General features: G+C 40.6%; 1 protein-coding gene across 1 annotated transcript; it reads left to right on the forward strand.

The window, feature by feature from the left end:
- Positions 1 to 1,416: 1,416 nt before the first annotated feature.
- LOC119180832 (uncharacterized) lies at positions 1,417 to 19,991 on the forward strand. Its single transcript, XM_075882884.1, has 5 exons — positions 1,417 to 1,485; positions 5,021 to 5,178; positions 6,639 to 6,803; positions 10,774 to 10,809; positions 12,510 to 19,991. Exons 1-5 carry the CDS (start codon positions 1,417 to 1,419, stop codon positions 12,529 to 12,531), a joined length of 450 nt encoding a protein of 149 aa, XP_075738999.1. The 3' UTR covers positions 12,532 to 19,991.
- Positions 19,992 to 21,304: the final 1,313 nt, after the last annotated feature.

Genomic DNA, 21,304 nt, shown 5'->3' on the forward strand with positions numbered 1-21,304 from the left:
AGCCCAAGTTGCATTACAAGATGACATTAACCATGTGCTTAACTGGTGCAATCGTTGGCTAATGACACTAAACCCTAATAAATGCAAGTCCCTCTCGTTCCACCGTCGGCGAAGCCCCCTCGCCTATTCTTATCAAATCGGTAAAGTTGCATTGGAAAACGTCGTCACATACAAGTACTTGGGAGTCACTTTGAGTAACGATTTATCATGGCGCGTCCACATTACCAATATCATATCATCAACTAACAGATCGCTTGGGTTCTTAAAGCGGCACTTACGTCATGCTCCCCCTCCTGTAAAACTACAAGCTTATAAATCTTTAATTCGCACCCAACTTGAATACGCGTCACCTATCTGTAGTCCTCATCAAGCATACTTAACCGACGCATTAGAATCACTCCAGAATAGAGCAGCTAGATTCATTCATTTCTCGTATTCATATAACGTGAGTGTTTCATCTCTTAAACAAGAATCCAATCTTTCAAACCTTAACATTCGTCGCCGAGTTTCCAGCCTCATTTTGTTCCACAAGCTCTATCACAGTCAACACGGCCACCCGCCCTATATCTTGCCTCCTGCCCACACATCTCACCGCACCACTCATTCTTTTCATGTCGGCCGGCCACGCGCCCGTACCACGACAATTTCCGCCTCCTTTTTTTTTTTTTCGTGCAGCTTCCGACTAAAATGGCCTTTCCACTGATCTCGCCACCATAATGTGCCACTCAACATTTACACAAAATGTCTCGTTTCTTTTCAATTTGAATACATTACATTGTTCCTTTTTGTGCCACTAGTTCTCACTTTGTCTTCCTTTTTTGGCAATGTGTTACGCCTGTTAATATGTATACTGATCCTGCACATGTATTATTTTATTTCCGTATTGGTTACCTCTGTTCATACTTGTACCCATCCTGCATATGTATTACATTTGTTATATGTTTCCCACCCCTTATGTAATACCCCCTCTAGGGGGTCTTTAAGGTAATAAAGTGAAGTGAGAACCGCAAAAAAAAAAGCACTGTAAAAGTGGTGACTTCTTTTACTGTATAAAAATGTTGTACAATAAAATAATATACCGTTTGAGACTTACCTGTATCATTGAAAGAAGATGACTGTGGTGTATTTAGCAAAACGGACGAATGTTGTACGCACAGATGTATGTTAACAGTCACATATGTTTTATATAACCAGTTGTTTACATTTGCACAATGATGCCAGCAGCAACATGAGTGCTAGCAACATCAGACGTGGTAAGCTGATATGAAGCGCTTGTGTTCTCAAAGATGTTAGCCCCGAACACTGCTACATAAATCTACCAAAGTGTATGGCGCTTAACTACAATTGACGTGAACTGGTCGTGACGGCTGCATCATAGGAGTGCATCTGTAATTTTTATAAAATTCTATAGTTAGCATGCAATTGACATTGTGCCTGAGTGGCGTCTATTTCCACAGCAGTGTTGAGACTTGGTGTGGCTATGTGGTAAAATACTTGATTGCCACGCAGAATGTTTGCTTTTCATTCCTGCTGGGGCCCTGATATATATTCATTACATTTATAAGGTCAACACTGACTTTTTCCTGGATGTTGTCGTGTTAAAATTACCAATATTATTTCTTGCCATTCTTGAGTAGCCAAACTGTCAATCACCTGGTGCACATTACCGCATACCTGCCAGATGTGTGCCACTCATCTGGAAGAAAGGGTTTGACAACATACGCAACGGGATCGCGGCATTATTCATGACTTGACGGGCAATCGTATTCGTCAAACGTTCTTACCCTCCCAAACCAATTTAGTTTACCCAAAGCTAAGGGTGTGATCACGAGAGTGACCAGACCTAGGCGGCTAGATAGATAGACCATTGAAGTCAATTTCTCCTTCTTAGTCAATTGAACGCTGCATGGTGGAAAATTTTTGTTATGAGCGTGATGTAGCTAAACACTCAATTTCTCATTTTCTTCAATGAAGTTATTTTTTTTTTCAGCATTGTATGAGCAGGCCAAGTTGTATGTGCAGACTCCTATCTTAGAACCACCAAAGCATCTTGTCAAAATAGTCCACTTGTCTGCATCCACTCTTGCTCACGATCCCATCTCCCCCTCCCCGCCTACACATTTTCTATACCGGACATACAACTGGCAGATGACTGTTTTATCAGCAGCAGCTTGCTACAACAGCGCTAAGAAGAAAGACATACACTCCGGTGTTTTCAGTTTTACAACTTAAAGTGGCATACTACAGAAGAATGCCCACCGTCTTAGTGCTGCATGCTCAGTTCATTTCTACTTCTCACAATGCTTTTCTTGAGCATACTGAATATATGAAATTAATGTATAATAACGATTCACTTCTGAAAGCTGTGTTGTCGCATGCATTGACCTACAAGTGAAGGATGTGCTTTAACTTCATTGTGCTTTACACACCTGCACATAGCAGCAAAAGGTGCATTTTCATTCACTGAAAGGTTGATGCATCTTTTCTCAAATAGATTTATCATTGTCCTCTCCTTGATGAGTTCCCAGTGCACCTGAATAGCACTGGGCTTGGTGGACCGCAAACATGTATAGCTGTTTCCAATCCTGCCTTTCCTTGACAGCTTGAAAAACTAAAAGCTAGACCATAATTTGTGCTCAACTCATTACCATATTGCTTTGCCGCTTCACTCTTTTAGTTTATTAAATACAAAGCATTTCTTAGCGAACTTCGGTGACTTTGACCGTATCCATGTATTTAGCCGCCTAGGACTCTTAGCTCTTTTACGCGTTCTGATAATGGTATCAATACCGAAATTGAAAAAAAGCTGTGTATTTAACTCCATTATCGTGTGGCAGGGAGTACGTGGGACAAAAGAAATGATGTGTGAATGTTCGTTTAAGGGAGCATGAGTTATCTCTTCAAGGGATCGTGCGACTTCATCTGCCGGAACATTGCAGGTCATGCGGTTGTCGTCCCATTTTTGAGAGAACCACCATCATCTTCAAGCATCCTAACCAGCTAACTAGAGAAATCTCTAAGGCATATCATATAAAGATTAGGGGTAGCAAGTGCGTTAGTGAACCATCCGTCACACTGCATGAAAAAGAATTAAGTTATTTAGGCCAAGCTTGTTTATTGCCATGAGTGTGATAACGCTACCTCGGTGCACCTTATATTTTGCTCATGTTGTGGTGTAGGCTGCCAGTACCTATATATATATATATACTTTTCACCCCGTTTTTTTTCAATAAACAACAGTTGTGAGTCAGCGCCGTCTTTTGTTTCTGTTCTACTCCTTCCCTGTCCTGTATTTTTTCTGGTGTTACGCTGTAAGCAAGTTCACGTTGGTTTTAATAGGCCTGGCCTACCTTCGGTGCGTCTTTATCCACTATTTCTTTACTATGCTTCCAAATTACAGATGCACCTTCACTTTTTTGCTTTCTTGCTAAATGAGCTCATATAAGAAATAACTTTTGTATTTCATTCACAGTATGTACTAAATATGTTTGTATCCTCCATTCCATACTTGTCAGCTTTATAATAGCTTGTGACAGTATTGTGTGCCCTACAATAAAGTGAAATTCATACCCTGGTTTCCTCTATGGCTTCATTGATGCCAGGGATGCATGCATAGTCCCTGTGCAGCTCTAGCCATGCAGTACGAAAAGTCACACATAGAAACTCTTCTCCAAGGCAGAGGTACGTGTAGGAGTGAGTAGAGATTAAGTGACAAATCGCTAATGCAGTTTTTAAGGTGGGGCCACCTCGCTGAACCTCTATTCCCATCCAGCCTCTGCCACTTTTGAACTACAATTAAGTTCTTACTAACTCGAGAAAGCAGAGTTATATGTTTTTTCGTCAGCACGGAAGCATATAAAAGCAGCAGAGACCAAGGTGATAAGCAATATTGCACCTCCACCGTCCTCAATATAATTATTTCCTTTTGTGACTGATTTCTCCAGTCATTATTTAGCATGTGGCTATGTTAGGCAATCTTATAATGAAAAATAGTGCCAAAATGTTTCTATGTCATGTTAGGGCTGTTTTCCGGGGCACAGTAATTTCGCTCGTGTGTAGGCTACATTCGCATTGGACGGGATTAAGTTGTGTATTGCTTGATGTGGAAAAAGCTTATTAGCGTTACAAAGGAAAGGTTGGTGAAAATGACAGAAAAAACATATGTGTCTTTTGCCTTCTCTGAATTTCATCTACACCGCTGTTTGATACCCTCCTAAGAAAACCATATTCAGTAGTACGGCTGCAGTGTGGGCTGCCATGCACAGTTTGAGCAAGTGTTCCGAATAATCTGGAGAAGTCATTCATTTAACAGTACGGGAGTAGAGGCACCACGTCTAACATGTATGGGTTACATCATTGAAAAAGAAAATGAGTATACTACACTTGCGAGAAAGTTGAAAGAATGTCAGCAATACTGAAGTTGGAGAGAAAGGACAAAGGTTTCCAGTGCTATATATATTGGTGAGAAACTTTAAAAACATTTTTCTGAGAGAAACAGATTCTCAGGAACTGCAGGGCTTAGGCACCTTTTAATTTGTACTGCGGATGATCTGAAAGTATGGTACGTCACATATCCCGGTTTACATATTGTGCATGCACATCTGCACTTCACAGCAAAAGTTGTTGCAAAATGAATTCAGCCAACAAAGTTTTCTGTAAATATTTGTGGCAGCTACAGAAACACGGCTCCCCGCGGGTTTTCTCTTTGAACCTTGTGTAGATTCCTACTGCAAGAGAAACAAGTTGTGCAAAGTAATTAACGGTGTTTACGTTAATGCGTAAACGATCGAAGTCTGAACAACTATAGCTTTAAGGCGTACATGCGCTAATTTGCTGCATAATATATTATGAATTGCTGTAGAGCCCGCGTGAAAGCCATAACTGTAGTTTATAACAACCGAGTTCATTGTATAATTTTTATTATTGCTTTTGCTGCAAGTGCTGAGGACGCTCATTTTTAGGCCTTCGACCGTTATGGCCGTACCAGAATCTTTGAAAAACATCTACAAAATTGTTTTAGACTATTTGCACCCACGGCAAGAGTAGTCTAAACGCGAGCCTCCGTGATAACTATGCGTATTCCAAGGGGTCCCAATCAGTCAACTCGGTGCATGGAGTGGAACTGTCACCACTTATTAAACATCGTGACTGGACGTGTTGGCAGGATAGCCTCTCTAGGTATTGCATGTATTTTACTGTCTTAGTTAAGCATAATTTTGTTTAACTGCAGTCTGTGCAGCCTATGTGATGTGACGTACTCTGCTGTGGTGCCTCATGCATGCTCACATAAGCAATGACACAATTGGCAAAGTTAGAAAATATATTTGTAACAAAAATTGCTTGAGTATGTGAGTAATGTGAGTCCAGCTAAACCACTAGTCCTGTGAGGATGTACAGGCTCTATTTTCCAACTCAAGACGACACAAACCACTGCATCACAGGCCCTCACAAAAGTAAGTGTGGGTACCGCAGCCTGCACACTGGCCTGCAGTTGTCGACATACGTAAATAACATTTTCAGTGTTGACAGAGTACACGTCTAGAATACAAAAACTAAATTCCAATATTCAATCCAAAAACAAAAGCAAAATAAAAACCAGCTTTGAATCTCCCTATAGCTTCATTGTGCTACAAAACAAAGCCATCCCTCTAGTGGGGCATACATGTTGCAGGTGTCTATTATACAAATGTGTACGTTGATTTTTCAGGCATTTTCATGTGACTGGTGTGTGCGCATAGGTATCTGTGCATGACAGCCGTGCCTGTGGCGACAGCCTACATTCGTTTCTACTTTCACAGCATGAGCAGATGATCGCAAGAACTTCGACAAAGGGAAGAAAATGTCAACAAACCCATTTTATTGCTTTCAATGGTTCAGCTGCGCTTTCCTTATATACACATATGGCAAGCCGGCGAGACCCTGGTGCACAGCTCACTACGTATTGTGCCATCTATTGCAGAAAGAGCACAGCCTTATTGATTTGCCTACCAAATCTGGAGACCAGTTCATACACTTCTTATTTTCCACTGTGGCATGTACTTCCGATGTTGGCAACATTGCAGAACTCCTCGCATGCCACGTCGCATGCAATCAGGTCGCCATCAGCTCACACAAAGTCATGTAGATCAACAGCGCCTGGTGTCGTTCCATTGAAGCTGAAATGCCAAACAACTATGCACGTAAGCAAAGTGTGTGAGGTCTTGGCATGCGTTTGGATAGAACCACATCAGCAAAAAGTTAGGCAGTCTACAGAACATCTATCGAATTTATGGCACTTTATATGTCATGTGCTGACGTAGTTGCCAACAGAAGCATTAGCAAAAAGTATTCTCTTGAAGAAAAAGAAGTGATTTTGCTATCAGGCAAATACCCAAGTGCCCGACTTGTGAAATGAGCGGCGCCGCTCATTTCACATCTACTTTCTCACCTAGTTTAGGAGTCTAAAAAAAGTCGCATGTTACTAACATGCATTATGGGAGTACCTTTAATATCTCTTTGCTGTTGAGAGAGAGCAAACACCTCGTACTCAATGAATGTTCATCATGGACATTATATTTCTTCATTGCTACGAGAACTTCATTCTTCAGGGCTTCTGTTATGGAGGGGTTCAACTGTAAATGTGCTCCTCTGTGTTCCAGCTGCTGGGGTGCCTGCTACGTGCAGCCATCAAGCAAGCAAGCAAGGACCTTGAGGCAAGCCACAATGGAGCATTACAGCAGCAGCACCAGAGAGAAAAGGACCACAAGAAGCTTCAATTCCAGCGCAGTGATCAGTCAGAAGGGCTGGCACAGTATTGGAATAATGTAACTAATTTCCCAGCTCTTTCCACAGACCCCATGCTTGTTGTAGCCCCTGCATCTCCATGCAAGAAAATGTGGTCTGACGTTGCACGGAAGTCTGATTCTGCTACCATACAATGTCACAGTGTGATGTCAGTGACACCTAAGGTCGCAGAAACAGACACTGCTCATGGGTACCCTTCACTGCCAATAACTGCAGTGGCAAGCACCAGGACTCCAGCTGTGTCTGTTTTCGCTCAAGTAAAACAGCGCCCTGTGCATGCTCCTGCACTTGTCGGTGGTGTGTTGATGCAGCACAAAGTGAAGAAGACTGGGCGTACTGCCGTGCCAGTGTGCTCTGCTGCTTTTGAGCAGAGCCCACCCACTGACTGTGGGCCACCCGACGCCTGCGGTGTAACATCCACGGTGAGCCCCGAGTCAGAAGGTGTGGTTCTGCGCAAGGGCAGCAGTGCGGCTGACACCAGTACTTCCTCACCTCGTGGTGAAGACCCTGAACAGGAGCAGAAAGCAACATCAGCAAAATTGTCACACAGTCACATTTGCACAGGTAGAGGAAATCTTCCTGTAGGGAGCAATTTCAGCACCTTTAAGGAGTTTAAAGCTAGCTTTGAAGGGTGGAAAAGTGAAGGGTTCCATCCGATGCATATTGAAAGATCAGATAAAAACCCATTGTGTATTGACAAAGATTTAAACAAAGCAGACTTTCCGTATGTTCGAGTTAAGTTTGTCTGTTGCCACGCAGGGTATCCAAATCCGAGGGGACAAAATATTCGGCCTAATCAATGCTTCAACGGTACAGGTTGCAACATTGAACTTAAGCTTGCGCTGCAGGTTTCTCTACAGCCCTATTATGAAGTTGTAAATTTAGCGGATGTGCACAACCATAAAATAGGTCCCGAGATTTTGGTATGGTACAATAATAATCGTGCATTAAGTGCTTATTCTGAAAAAGAGCAACTTCAGGAGTTGATTTCTTATATAGTGAAACCTAAAGACCTAAAGAATGCCATTCTGAGGAAAACGGGAAAACACGTTACTTCTCGTGATATTACAAACTTGAAGCATAGAACAGTTAAAAAAATTCAGGACAATGCTTATCAAGGAGCCCTTCTGTTAGAAAAAATCAACGAATTGTTTTCTGAAAACTCTGGATGGAAGGTTCATATTGAAAAGAATACAGGAAATGATCTCTTCTACGTATTGATTCAATCAGAGCATATGGCCCAGTTACTAGAAAAATACCCTGGAGTGTTATTCTTTGATGGTTTGTATAAAGTTAATAAAGAAGAGTATATCTTGCATTCGATTCTGTGTGAAGATGGAACAAGCCATGGGAGGACTGTATGTTATGCATTTGTTCAGCAGCAGATATCAGAAATTTTAAAGTCTTTCCTAGAGACATTCCTTTGTTTGAATCCTATCGCAGAGGAGAAGTGCAAAATTGTGGTAGTGGACAAAGATTTAAATTAAATGAATATAGTTAAGCAGCTTCTGCCCAAATGTAGAATCTTGTTGTGTTCGTGGCATGTGTTAAAGTACTTACACACCAAAGTGATGCAGCATAAGTCAAACAGTCTAGATAAGAAGTATGTTAAAGGTATAATTACGAAACTGGCTTTTGCACATACTGTAGATATATATCAAGAGCACTTGCAGGACTTGAAAGAAGCACTTGAAGATGACAAAGCACTCCTGGAGTACTTTTATAAAAATTGGCACAGCTGCAAGATCATGTGGGTTCATGCTTATCGTGCCAATGCTTGTACTTTAGGAAATAATGCTAACAATCAAATGGAAAGCCATAATCAAAAGTTAAAAAAATATCTAACACATGACATGCTTTTAGTGGAAGCAGTGAAAGCTCTGATAAGGTATGTGACCCATGATGCCCTCGCACTCAGCCATACGCAATATAAAGAAATGAGAACTTGCATTGACACCAGTAAGACTAATAAGTTTTGCATCGAGATGTCAGTAAAATGCACCGAATATGCTAGAAAATTGGTATGTAAAGAATATGGGCTGTTTATGAAATATCCAGGAGACTGTGTTGTCTCTGATGGCAAATGCAACGTTTTTGTTGGCAGTAAGCTTTATGAAGTTACTAATAATATGAAGACATGCATATGTACATTTAACGTGCAGTACCAGCTGCCCTGCAGGCACATTCTTGCAGCTAGATCAAAAATTAATATGGAACTGTTTGATGAAAGTTGTGTGTCAAAGTGCTGGCTTAAATCTGATTTTGTGCAGACCGACCAGACAGTGTCACCAGAAAAACTGAGCATTTTAACCACAAGCATGGTAAAAAAGGTACAGCCAAAACTTCATAACTCAGAGGCCAGATATAAACATGCATATGCACGTCTGTTGGAACTTTCAAAGGAAGCTGCTAATGTACTAGCCCAATGTAGTGCAACTGAACTGTACGAAATATTGAGCGAGTCTGAGGATTTTTTCCAAAATCTTGTTACTTACCCTATAAATAAGAAACATGATTCACCACTTCCTAAAATAGCACAAAGTAATGAACAAGTTAGTGGGGAAGGAAAAGGCTTAGAAAAGTCAAAAGAAGTAAGTAATTCGTGGAGTGTAGACCTGAACGACTACCTATTGGCCAAGTTTGTAGATGATGACACTACGAAGAAGGGCCCCACAGAAGATAAATCGGAACTGAAAGAGCAATCTGGTCAAGTTAAATCTGATTCAAAAGATGAAATTAACTTTACTATAGCCTCGCATGATGATAAGGTATGTCAGGTTCTAGCAAAGACATCAAACACTAGCTCTTCGCCTAGTGAATTTGCACAGCAACTGACAGCGCTTAGCATAACTTTAGTTAAATCCGCTCGCGGCCGACCACGTAACAGATGTGCACATAATACGAAGCGGGGAGAAAAAAGACTAAGTTTGCATGTTTTGACAAACTCTCAATTTAATGAGAAGGCATCTGTGACAGTCGTTGGTAGAACAGTGGAAGAAATTAGTGACCCCATAGCTGACGCGATTTGTGGTCCAAATAATTGCAACCCATACAAAATAAGTTCCTCTGATTTAGTGGCCTTACGAGGCACGGGATGGCTGTCAGATGCAATCGTAAATACACCCCAATTTATTATTTCGTGTCAGTTTCCTGATCTGTGCAATTATCAGGGTGTTCTTCTTGGGGAGAGCTTGAAATTTAAGAAGCGAGACAACTTTATTCAAATTCTGCATATTCCTGGGAATTGGGTTACAGTGACAAATTATGGTGCCCTTACAGTGTTTTTTTGTATGATTCGTGAGACCAGGACATTATGCCAAGTGTAGCAACTCAAGTTATGAACATAATGACTCTAGCTTCTAACACTCTTACCATTCACGCTAAGGTAGTACAGCGTCAAGAGAACTTTTACGACTGTGGCGTTTTTGCGAATGCTAATGCCTTCACCATTGCATCTGGCGTCGACCCGTGCACCGTTTCTTTTGATAAGACCTTAATGCACAGGCATTTAATATCATGTCTTGCAGACAATGAGATGGTGCATTTCCCTATTGCTACTATGCAAGTGACAGGGTAAAACCAAAATCAAGTTGCTTTTTTGTTCCAAAGTAATATTTCATGTTTAAACCATTAAAAAAATCAGCCTTAAATTGAAACCTTATAGTTCTATAGCTGCTGATTTGAGACCTTTCTATAGATTCCAACAGTAGGTTAATAATATACTCTGTCATCATCATTAGCATTCTTAGTTCTTCTGCCCCACAAAGAATTTTAAAATGACATTCTTTGGTCCGTGTTACTCAGTGAGATAACTTTCTGCAGGCATTATTTAGCCAGAAAATAATGCAAACCATCATAATATATGCACCTTGCTTTTAAAAACTAAGTGGTTTGAGGAAAAGTTAATAAATTTTGATGCCTATTGGTCAATAAGATGAACTGTGTAAATAACGCAGCCCAGAAAGTTTTTATTTTTGTGGTATATTTTAGGGACCATGAGCATCCAGCATGTTGCAACCTTTATATGTAAGTATACAAATGTATCAAACCTTTTAAAGGGGCCCTAAAGGCATACTGTGGTGAACTGTTTGTGGTGCACTGTTTGTTCCATGCTAAGAAAATGCCTTGTTTAAAAAGAAGTTATATATTAAATGGTCAGCACGCTACAACTGGTATTTAAACAACTTTCCAAGTAGGTCTTTTTGACATTTTGTCCCTTAGATGGCGTGAAATACAGTAGTAGCAAGCGTGGTAGAAAGAAAGTTTAACTATTTTGAGCAGACACCAGTCAGTAGCTTCGGAGAAGCTTCTGTGGCACAGGTAGGTAATTTGAAGGAACTTTCAATACCCCCCCCCCCCCCCCTTTTTGGGGGGATGATTGAAGCTAGCCATGAGTCTTGTTGGCGGCTCTTGAACCAAGCAGCATTTCATACCAGATTTGGGCGCACGTTAAAGAACCCCAGGTGGTAGAAATTTTCGGAGCCCTCCACTACACCGTCTCTCATAATCATATGCTGGTTTTGAGACCTTAAACCTTACATATAAAAAAATAAGCATTTCATACCAGATTTTAATGCGCTGAAAACATTTTTTCTACTGTGGACAGTTTCAGTCCACAGTAGAAAAGATTTTTTCTGGGACTCGACTAAGTCATTTTATAAAGTTACAGAGTTCGCAGAATATTGCATGGGTGCCTCGAGCCTTATCATACATTTATTTCTTTATTGGTGAACTAAGCCCTGTAGATAATACTGACATTTAGGCATTCTTAAACTTTCACTCATCATTCGAACGGGAGAAATTTTTTGCCTTTAGCATCCCTTTCAGATGAAGAAGATTTGTTCCTTTGTGATTGAATTCCTGACTTCATTTTCTAAGTTGTGCTATGTGAAAACACATACTATGGCAAAATGAAAGCTAATGCAAGCAGCTGGTGAAAATTTACTTTTCCAACTGTAAATAAATTTTATGCGATTGTATTACAATGTAAGATGTTCTTAAGGCATTAACGAATAGTTCATAATCTGAACATTCCCTAGAAAACAGCATCATTTCTAGTAAAAGTCTAAATGTTTGCTATGGCAAAGTTTGATTCCATTAGGCTGGTTGCAGTTTGAGGCAGCAGTTCAGCATGGCCTGTATTAGTTTCATACTGTCTAAGTCTCTGGGCGGAGCTTGACCGCTACAGAGCGCGTTCTCGGGTGGCGGATAGAGAAACATTCCATGATGTGAAGTTGCACAAAGCTGCTTCATATCATGGTACAGGCAGTTATGCCCGCGTACCAACAGGCATATAGTCGTGGTTCATATTAGTAACAACCATATTTTTGCTGCTGTTAGCGGCCAGTGGTTTTTACACATCACCTGAATTTAAGTCAGCGCATATACTTAGACATTGTGATGTGCATGTAACATCAGTGCAGTGCTTATGTTGGTTACCATTCACGAGACCATAACAAGGACCTGCTGCCAGCCATCATGTCTTGGTCCTGACACGCGTTTGGGAGGCTGACTCAGCCGTCTAGGTTGGCGAGCGGGTTCCTGCTTCTGGTCACCAGCCACAATGGTGCAGTGACCAGCCACCATGGAGCATGCATGGGTAGATCTGTCTGATATAAAGTGTTGATGCAGGCTTGTTAATACATCGTGAACTTGTTATAAACAGCACTACAACTATACAAAGAAAGAAGAAACAGAAGCTGCAAGGGACATCCTGTTTCTTGCAGCTCTATCTATCAGATGTTCTGATCTCTCTGCTCACATTTGGAGATTGTTTTCACGCTATGACTGAAGCGCTTCTATCCATGACTTATGGGTGAATTGGGCTTCTCATCTGCTTCAGCCAACAAATACACCTGCAAAGAGTGAGTCTGCCACTATGGATGACATTAGTTTTGGAGCTACTAGTGACTGTTTTTGTTTCAAATGTTCAGCAGAACTTCAATTAATTACAAAGCTTTGCTTGTCTTAGTAGTTTGGTAATAGGTGCAGTTTCAGTGTGGTTGTTTTGCTTTTATTTAAAATTACTTTCGTTTTAAATGTCTGACATTTGTGTGTGAAAAACTGGCGCATCTTTTCCTGAAACGAGACCCTGCCTCAGTAATACGTTCCTGCATCGCAGGCATGATGGCTGAATGGCTGCAGCTGCTTCAATGCTGCCCAAGGATGTAGTGTTGATGTTTGAGAGCAGCAGCCATAGGCCGGTAGAAAAAGTGGAACTTAAACTCACTCAAGAAATACGTTTCATCATGGAAACTCACTCGGACTCAAATTCACTGAAATTTAGCTCTACAGAACTAATTGGGACTTGCTAAACTGTTTGTCAACCACTCTCACTCAGGCTCAAATTTACCAACATATTACTAAGTTCGGCACGCTCAGACTCGAGTGAGCAAACAGCTGTCACTAGTCGCAACCCAATAAGGATATTTTTATGAAATATGCAGCTCACATCAGAAACTCATGTAATATTACTCAGCTGTACTCACTCAAACTCACGACTCGATTATAGTCCAAGTGAGCCTGGCCCCAGTAACGTCCATCGTGCCATGCTCGAATCAGCCAATCGCTGATATAATGGCTGTGATGGGTAATTTTTGAGCTTGTAGCGCAATTTGTCGAGTGAAAGGAAAGCAATTTTCAGATGAATTTGAACATTTATTGAAAAATTCTGGCCTCGTGCTGCGCAACAATACTTGGCTCACGTGTTCTCGGGAGTCTTGACTACCGATTGGCCGCGTTTTCCGACCATATTCAATAAGAGTTGCAGTGCCCCTTAAACTTTGAAGAGGTTTTGCCGCAGTGCGAATTCCCTTGGATAAGTGCCTTCACGGCATAGCACTCTATGCTTCAGTGAAATTACCTTTACAGGAGGTTATGTGCAGATCAATGTTAACTATTTGTTCATTGCAAATACTTCAAAATTTTCAATAACTTAAAATCGTGTCGAAGCGAGTTTGAATACAGTACTGTTCCTTCAAATATTCGAAGCATTCGAATATTTGCACAACCCTGGTTTTTTTAAAAAAGTTAATATATTTGTATTTTTTGCTCTCTCTACGCAATTGGTTTCTCCCCTTCTCTTTGTCCCTTTCTCCTCTTTATAATGGTTCTCCCATCTTCTTTTTCACTCTCTCCTTTGCATCCTCCCTTGCCTTTCCCACCCCCTATACTATTTAAGGCTATGATTTTTTCTGTCACCGTGCGTAAATAGCTGAAGAGTCATTATGCTCAGCTTTCAATTGTACATTCGCTGGTTCGAATATTGCCTCCGGTAAGAAAAAAAAACAACCCAAGAAGTATTCTTGTTTTCTTTCCTTCTGCCGCTAAAAAGTAATTCATTGCAGATGGGGCCCGTTTTTTAAGGCTGCACAGGCTCGAAGGTGCCGGTTAGCTTGCCAGTATCCATTCAAATGTTATGATTGGCAGTGCAAGGACCCAGTCTGCAATAAACGCTCATTGGCGTACCTGCCAAATGTGGTACGCGCCCAGCAGAAACGCAAAAGGTGTCTGGGTGTGCTGCAGGGAACACGCATCAGCATTTCTGGGACACATAGTTCGCGTTTGAGGAGAGGCGAATGCACGGACCGAGGATATGAGAAGCGCGCCGCGTGTGCGCTCAGTGCTCTCTCTGTGGCCTTCGTTACGGCCAGTCCTGTCTCCTGTAAAAGCGCATCTTGACGCCTTGTGTTTTTTGCACCTGTAAATATATAAATAAATTGTGTGTTTCTGTCGTCAAGAAGCCTCTCAAAGGTGTCTCCTTCCCCGGCACCTGGGTGAAAGCCTGTGCCCCTAACCTCGGTCATATAGAGGCGTGCTTCCCAAAAGTATCGCTGTTGTATGTATTGTGTGCTCACAATTGACAACAATGAAGGCATGGCTAAACTTGTTGCTGCTTTATCACCAGCCTTCTTGAAATATGTGCCTGTTTCAAATATATGAGGGCTAGGTTTTCTTTTTTTTTTCAAGTCCTAATTCGTTCGAGATAAAACTACAGCGAATTCAAGACGCTCATGTTTGGAAGATTTAAGTAGACTTTCCAGCTGCCCCTTTGCATAGTTGCCACTGCAATTAAGGCATCTGTTTTGGCCCTGTAGCAGCTTTTTTTATGCCCCCCCCCCCCCCCCCCCCACACACACACATTAAAGACAGCCAAGTTAATTCTGTATGCCACTCACTGTCTGTAGATTGTTGTCTACACAACCTGCTTCCATTATTTTATACTGTTTTCACACTTTGCGGCCACCAGGGTTGCCACCTTTTCTTAAACAAAAAACAGGCCCTTCAATGAGGGAAAGAGGGAGGGCCGAGGATACCTGGAGATTAATGTCCAACAATAGACACCATGTCAGGTCTTTGGCATATAGTGCCATTTCAAAATAGCATTGCTTTCTTTGAGTCAAATAAACCTCATATAAATCCAAAAATGGCTCAATGAGCTAACCTACTAGTCAAATCGCTGGCATAAAAATATTCATGGTTAGAATAATGCTTTGTTTCCCTCGCTTAAAAAAAAAAAAAAAAATTGGGGGACCCTTGAGGTTCGATCGCTTTCAAGAATTGAACACGATAACGATACCCTGGCCCTAGTACCTACTTCAAGCACTTGGTGCATGAAATCTTTTCCAACTTGGTGTGCACTATGTGGTCTGAAGGAAATGTGTGCACTTTGTTATGGTTGGGCACCTTTTAACTATGAAGCCCTTAAGATAATCACATGTTCTGATGCCTGATTACAGTGTACACTTGTATCAAGAAATATTACTGTGATATTACATATTGAATTGTGAAGACAGTATACAGGACACATGTGTTTGCAAAGCCTAACGTTATTTTCACTGCATTTTCAAGCAGATGAAGTTATTTCTCCTGAATTTCCAAGCAGATGTGTGGCTGTGCGGTAGAACGCCTGCTTTCCATGCAAACGGCCTGGGCTCGATCCTCCCGCAAACTGGGAAATTTTTTATTACTTATTTTATTTGCATCTTTCTTGGTTTTCCGGTTACTCACAACGTTCATCACTCACAATGAACGACGCTGACGAGATTTTTAAAACTATCGCGTTAAAACTGGCATAAAAGGGTAACAATGTATGACTGATTGAATAAGGTTTTACAGCTTATGCCAAATCACATTGGTGTGATGTTGAAATCCCTAGGTCCATTGTTAGACTACCAAATGTCATGACTATCACTTTTATGTCTGTTTAGGGGTACAGCAATTAACTGGCCAGAAAGTGTAAATAGATCTTTCTTTATTTGGAAACATGCAGAAGTATGATAAAATCAAGCTCCCTTTTCCTTGAGTAATTTGAGTTGTATATGTATTTTGAAATGGTGTTTGAAAATCACAGCAGCTGTGCCATTGCACCGCTTCGTGGCAAAAGCTTAGTATCGAGTTCTGAAGAATTTCTGCACGTTGCCTGCTGCAACTCAGACAATTGTTAATCTGGCTTAAAATTATGTCGTATATATATTGCGTTCTCACTATTAATTTTGCTTATTATGCAGTTTAACTTACCCTTCGTGGGTTCATCGATATTTTTCACATAATTACAGAAATTTGCAGAATTTCATGCCTAAAAATAGTGTGACACAATCTTCACTAAAATATGGCCATCAATTTATGAGAAAAAAGTGGGACGCATGTGGCTCATCGACCCATGAAGCATCTTTGAATAAGCTAGTGGAGCAACACCTGTCACATTGTCTCATAAGGGCACTAAGCTGTAATTCTGCTGCCGAATTTCTTGCCTAAAAAGGCCCAATAGAAGCAGTACAGAGGAACACATCTAAATCTGTGGGAAAAAAATTGCAGTGAACCTTAATTTCAGATGTTCTACACAATTCTGCACCCCGGCCTGTGGCATTGAGTCTAGCTGCTCTGTCCCAAGGTCTTCACATACACAAACCCTTTCAGCTTGTGTCTGTCTTGTCAGTAGGTGTAGATAATATTGAAACTCGATGAAGACAAGGAGAAAACAGCAGGCATAGAAGAGTGCACGTATTTATATGAAAATAAAGAAAAAGGAGAATATTGCTTTTCATTCACATTCAACGAAGCTGTGTCTATGCATGTCTTGTCTTGTATCTGCAACAGATAAAGGCGAACATCTCAGTTAAGCCTGCATTTTCGCACATAATTAAAATTGTGGTAATGAATCATGGCGAGCCACTTCGACGTGGTGTCAATGCACCGAATGCTGTAGGTGCATTTACAAATGCTGCATCATATTTGTGAATTCTATTCAAGTGTGAGATATTTGCTTTTCTCATATATCTTGCATGATTTGATGATCTTGAATATTCGTGTTCTCTTTGGCTTCCTGGCTGTATGAAGCAGAAATCTTGCCATATTTTTCCTTCGGCCCGAAATTTTAGCAACAGTGTCTTAGCCACAGCTTTTGGTCTCATTGCCTCTCCTCATAATGGTAAAAAGTATAAAAGAATGTGCTGTTTTGTGACGTCCATCAAACATGAAAAAACAGTTATGCATGTATGCTATGCTGTTAGGCTATGCAAGGAACTGCTTCATTTTTCATTCGAGTGCACTTCCACAATGATTTTAGGCAGATATAATTTTGTAATTTAGAAAGAAAATATATAGTTGCATGCTAAAATTCTCTAAAAAATCTGAACAAAAGAATACCATAAATTTGGAACTTTAGCTACCTGGTATGCAATATGACACTGGCTGAAAAAATATCAACAAAATAAATGATTTTAAGCTCAATGTATCACTGATGCCATGCATTGTAAACGTGCAATATATAGTTTCTCAGTTTCCTTAATGTTTCTGGTACACCACAGCAGGAAGGCATTATGCTGATGGCAACGTAAAGTGGCAGAGAAAGTTTTACTGAGGAAAAAGTGGGATGCATTCATCCTATTAACCCTCAAAAGGTTAAGAAATTGGTGCTCAGCAGTGGAGCTTCCTCAACAGCAACAAAAAACCTGCATTGAACCACAGTGCATCAACACACCATCTCTCCAGCATTTCACTCATGCACTCTGTCATGGCGGAATTTGGTACCAATGCAGTGAACAGCTGTACGCCACTGTTTGCAACATGTGTTGCATATAAGACTCCATCAGCAACAACGTTTGGTGAAAACTGTTTCATTGCCTTTTTTGTGTTGCCAATGCATGATTAGACACTCTGAATTACGAGCTTTCCAGTAACATAAAAGAAATGTACATTAAAAAATTGGTTGGCTGTAGGAAATAATCAGGCCCTCGAAATCCACAGAACTGTTAAGAAAGGGTAAGTATTCATTGGTACAAGCACATTCTGAGAGCTAAGTACCCAGCTGCGCTACACAACTTCTCAAGTCTTTTCTTATAATGTGCCAGGGCGGATGCTGTGTATCATACTGTTGCACAAGTTTTCTTTTTATTTTGGTGTACTTGACATTTTAAAACATTAGTAAATTGTTAAAACATATACAGTTTTGCAAATCATGACTGTTGAATCGAACACAACAAAATTAAATTTGGAGTGTTAAATTACTGAATATTTCTACAGATCGAATCACACTTGTCTAAAACACCCAGCCGACCACTCTAGTTGCCGTTTTCTGCAGAAATATGTTAATGCCGATGCCGTATGAATATCTAACATGGCATACGACGTGCTAGGCCTTTGTGTGATAATTTAAGCGTGAACAGAAGCATGTAGCTAAGGTGACATAGAAGCCGTCGCTAACAAGAGCTTTTAGCTCCACTACTCTGGACAAGTGTGATTCCACCTGTACAGCTGCAGTGTTGTCATTTTTTTGGTGCATGAAATTCTCCATGTTCACTTTACATCTGGTCCATGATATAAAAACATGGAAATAAAAAGAATAACAAATAAAACCTTCTAGGTCTGAGTGAGAATAGAAGCCAAGCTGCTTGTGTGGCAAGCAGGCGTTCTACCACAAAGACACGTGCCTGCTCATAAATAATTTTCATGCTTTACAAATACACGCGTCTTGTATACACGCTTCACAATACAACATGTAATATCGTAGCATTTCATGGTACAAATGTGCATTGCCACTGGCCATCAGAACGTGTAATTATCATAATGACTTCGTTGTTTAAAGCCAGCCATGAATAACAAAAGGCACAAATACTACTGCAGTATTCTCTTAGGACCACGTAGTGGGTGCATAACAAGTTTAAAAACATTTCATGCGCCTAGTTGCTCGTGGTTTAATGCATACTACCCAGTGCCTGTATTGTGTGGTCTATCCTGTGTCCGATCTCTACGCTCTTCGAAGTAACTATGTGTACGTATCAACAAGCTCGCTTAGCCACCATTTAGAAATCCATTACACAGACTGCAGCTATATGCGAAACCCTTACTGGCACAAGCCACTTTAAACATTGATTACGTAGTAATAATCTGCAGTATAAACTTTTGAAGTAATGTTATCCTGTAAAGAGTATGCACTGGGTGGTTGGAGTATGCACTAGGGATAGAATATCACTGTCGTGTTCTACTCGAACCTTAAGGGTCCCCTAATTTTTTTTACCAAACACTTGTAAGGTTCATATATAGTAATGTTCCACAAGCATGGCTTTGTAAGTAATCACCCTTTTGGCCTATACTGGAAGAATGGAGGGGGTGCTGTTAGAAGTGGATTTTCAGGCTGTTAAGAGTGGATGGACAAATTTGACAGATTGTTGTGCAAGTATGCAAGCATTAGGGCAGGTCAGTTCAGATTAAATACCTGAAAAAGATCACAGGCAAGGGTCCTGATAGATGTGGACTCTTGAAAGCATTTCATGCTAGAAAAGAAGTGATGTGTCATTGACACATCTGTTGAAACTTGGAAGGTCAGAAAAGTTTTTCAAGCATAGTTATGTGACGTTTCTTGACAGTACATGACTGTGACATTGCACACTTCCACACTGCACATGTGTCTGTTTCCTAATATATTTGCTAGCAAAGCCACAACAGGGTGTTTGTCAATTTAATTTTTTTCAAATTTAGTGACTTTTTCAGGTTTTTCACATCGATTAAAAGCAAACTCCATGACCATAATGTCTGCTTGGAAAACTGTGGGGTGGAAAGAACACTTTAGCGGCAAAAAAATAAAATATGAGACACTCAAATAAAACAAATGAACATATTTTGCACACACACTCATATAGTTGTGAGTGTATATGATAAATATGAAAAAATGTGTGTATCTGGTCAAAATAAAGCCTGTGACCTATGCACTGAGGAAGTTGGCTGTTTGATTTTTGGAACAACCAGAACACAACCACACAGATAAAATCAACTGCAGCTGCAAGTTTGAAGGAGCCTGTGATAGTCCAATAATGCAGCCAATGCTGCTAGAAAATGTAGAGGTGGCGCCTTCTCGCGGCATTCATAAAAAGCAAGGATGCGGCAACCCGGTCAGTTGGCTTACTGGAGCCCATTGTAGTTCATTATAATGGCTATAGCCTGCAGGCCATTTAGGATTGGATTAGATTAACTTGACCTAGACTGCTGTATTTACTAATGATTTGCATCCCCGTCTAATTTGTACACGTCTAAAATATACTTTTCAGCAAAAAGGGGTACTTACGTATTTTATGCAACCTTGTCTTGACAACGACTAACAACAATGTCGCAAGAACGAAACCGTACAACAAAATTTACTTTATTCTTTCTTTCACTCACTTTTTTTTTACACAACGCACACATGCTTGTTGGTGTTTTATTTCTCTGGGTTCTGACACGTGGAGCACAATGAAAGTCCTCAGACACCTGCAATAAAAGCAGGGGTAGCAGTCGAAGCGCTAATGTTTGAATATTGGGTGGAAAAAAGGAATCTGTCAGACCGCAACAGTTTCCCCGATTCCATAGGAAATAAAAGATACAGAATCATGAGTTAGGCAAATTGGTGAATGTTCACCGTAGAATATTTTACAAAGAAACGGGTTAGAAACAGTCGGAGAGGGTCACAGCACCGATTTCACAACTGAAATTTATTTGGAAAAGGAAAGGACATATATAGAAAATATTGACCCATCAAAACTGTGCGCATGTACACATGTGTTACAACACAGAATGATTCATGTCTTCTCTAAAAGCTTATGTTCTTCATCTAGAAGAGTGTTACATGAAATACTTATGCACTAGTCGTTAGATCTAATAAAATATGCTTCGGCTATTTCACACATGCGCTAATCAACACACAGGGCTGGGTAGTATCTCAATAGTATTCAAGAGATACTTTTGAGTGTCTGTATTGCTGTATCGAGGCACTTTTCAAAAATGTATTTGTATCTCAGTAGTGAAATACTTTTATGGTGTATCCCATGTATCGCGATACTAACCAGGACACTGGTATCCCGTAACTTTTTTTTTTTCGTAAATGAGCTGAGACATGTTGACAATGGGGAAAAAAAATTTCTGCCGTGACCTTGGCAGTCCACGGCAAGATATGCACCCACCATGTCTACATTTCTGCTGAGGGCGAAACTGACTCGTATCTTCTTGAAAGCGAGCTAGTTGCTTTGCTACCCACATCCCATTGTGCTCC

Source organism: Rhipicephalus microplus, unplaced genomic scaffold, assembly GCF_043290135.1.
Source record: "Rhipicephalus microplus isolate Deutch F79 unplaced genomic scaffold, USDA_Rmic scaffold_14, whole genome shotgun sequence".
NCBI lineage: Eukaryota > Metazoa > Arthropoda > Arachnida > Ixodida > Ixodidae > Rhipicephalus > Rhipicephalus microplus.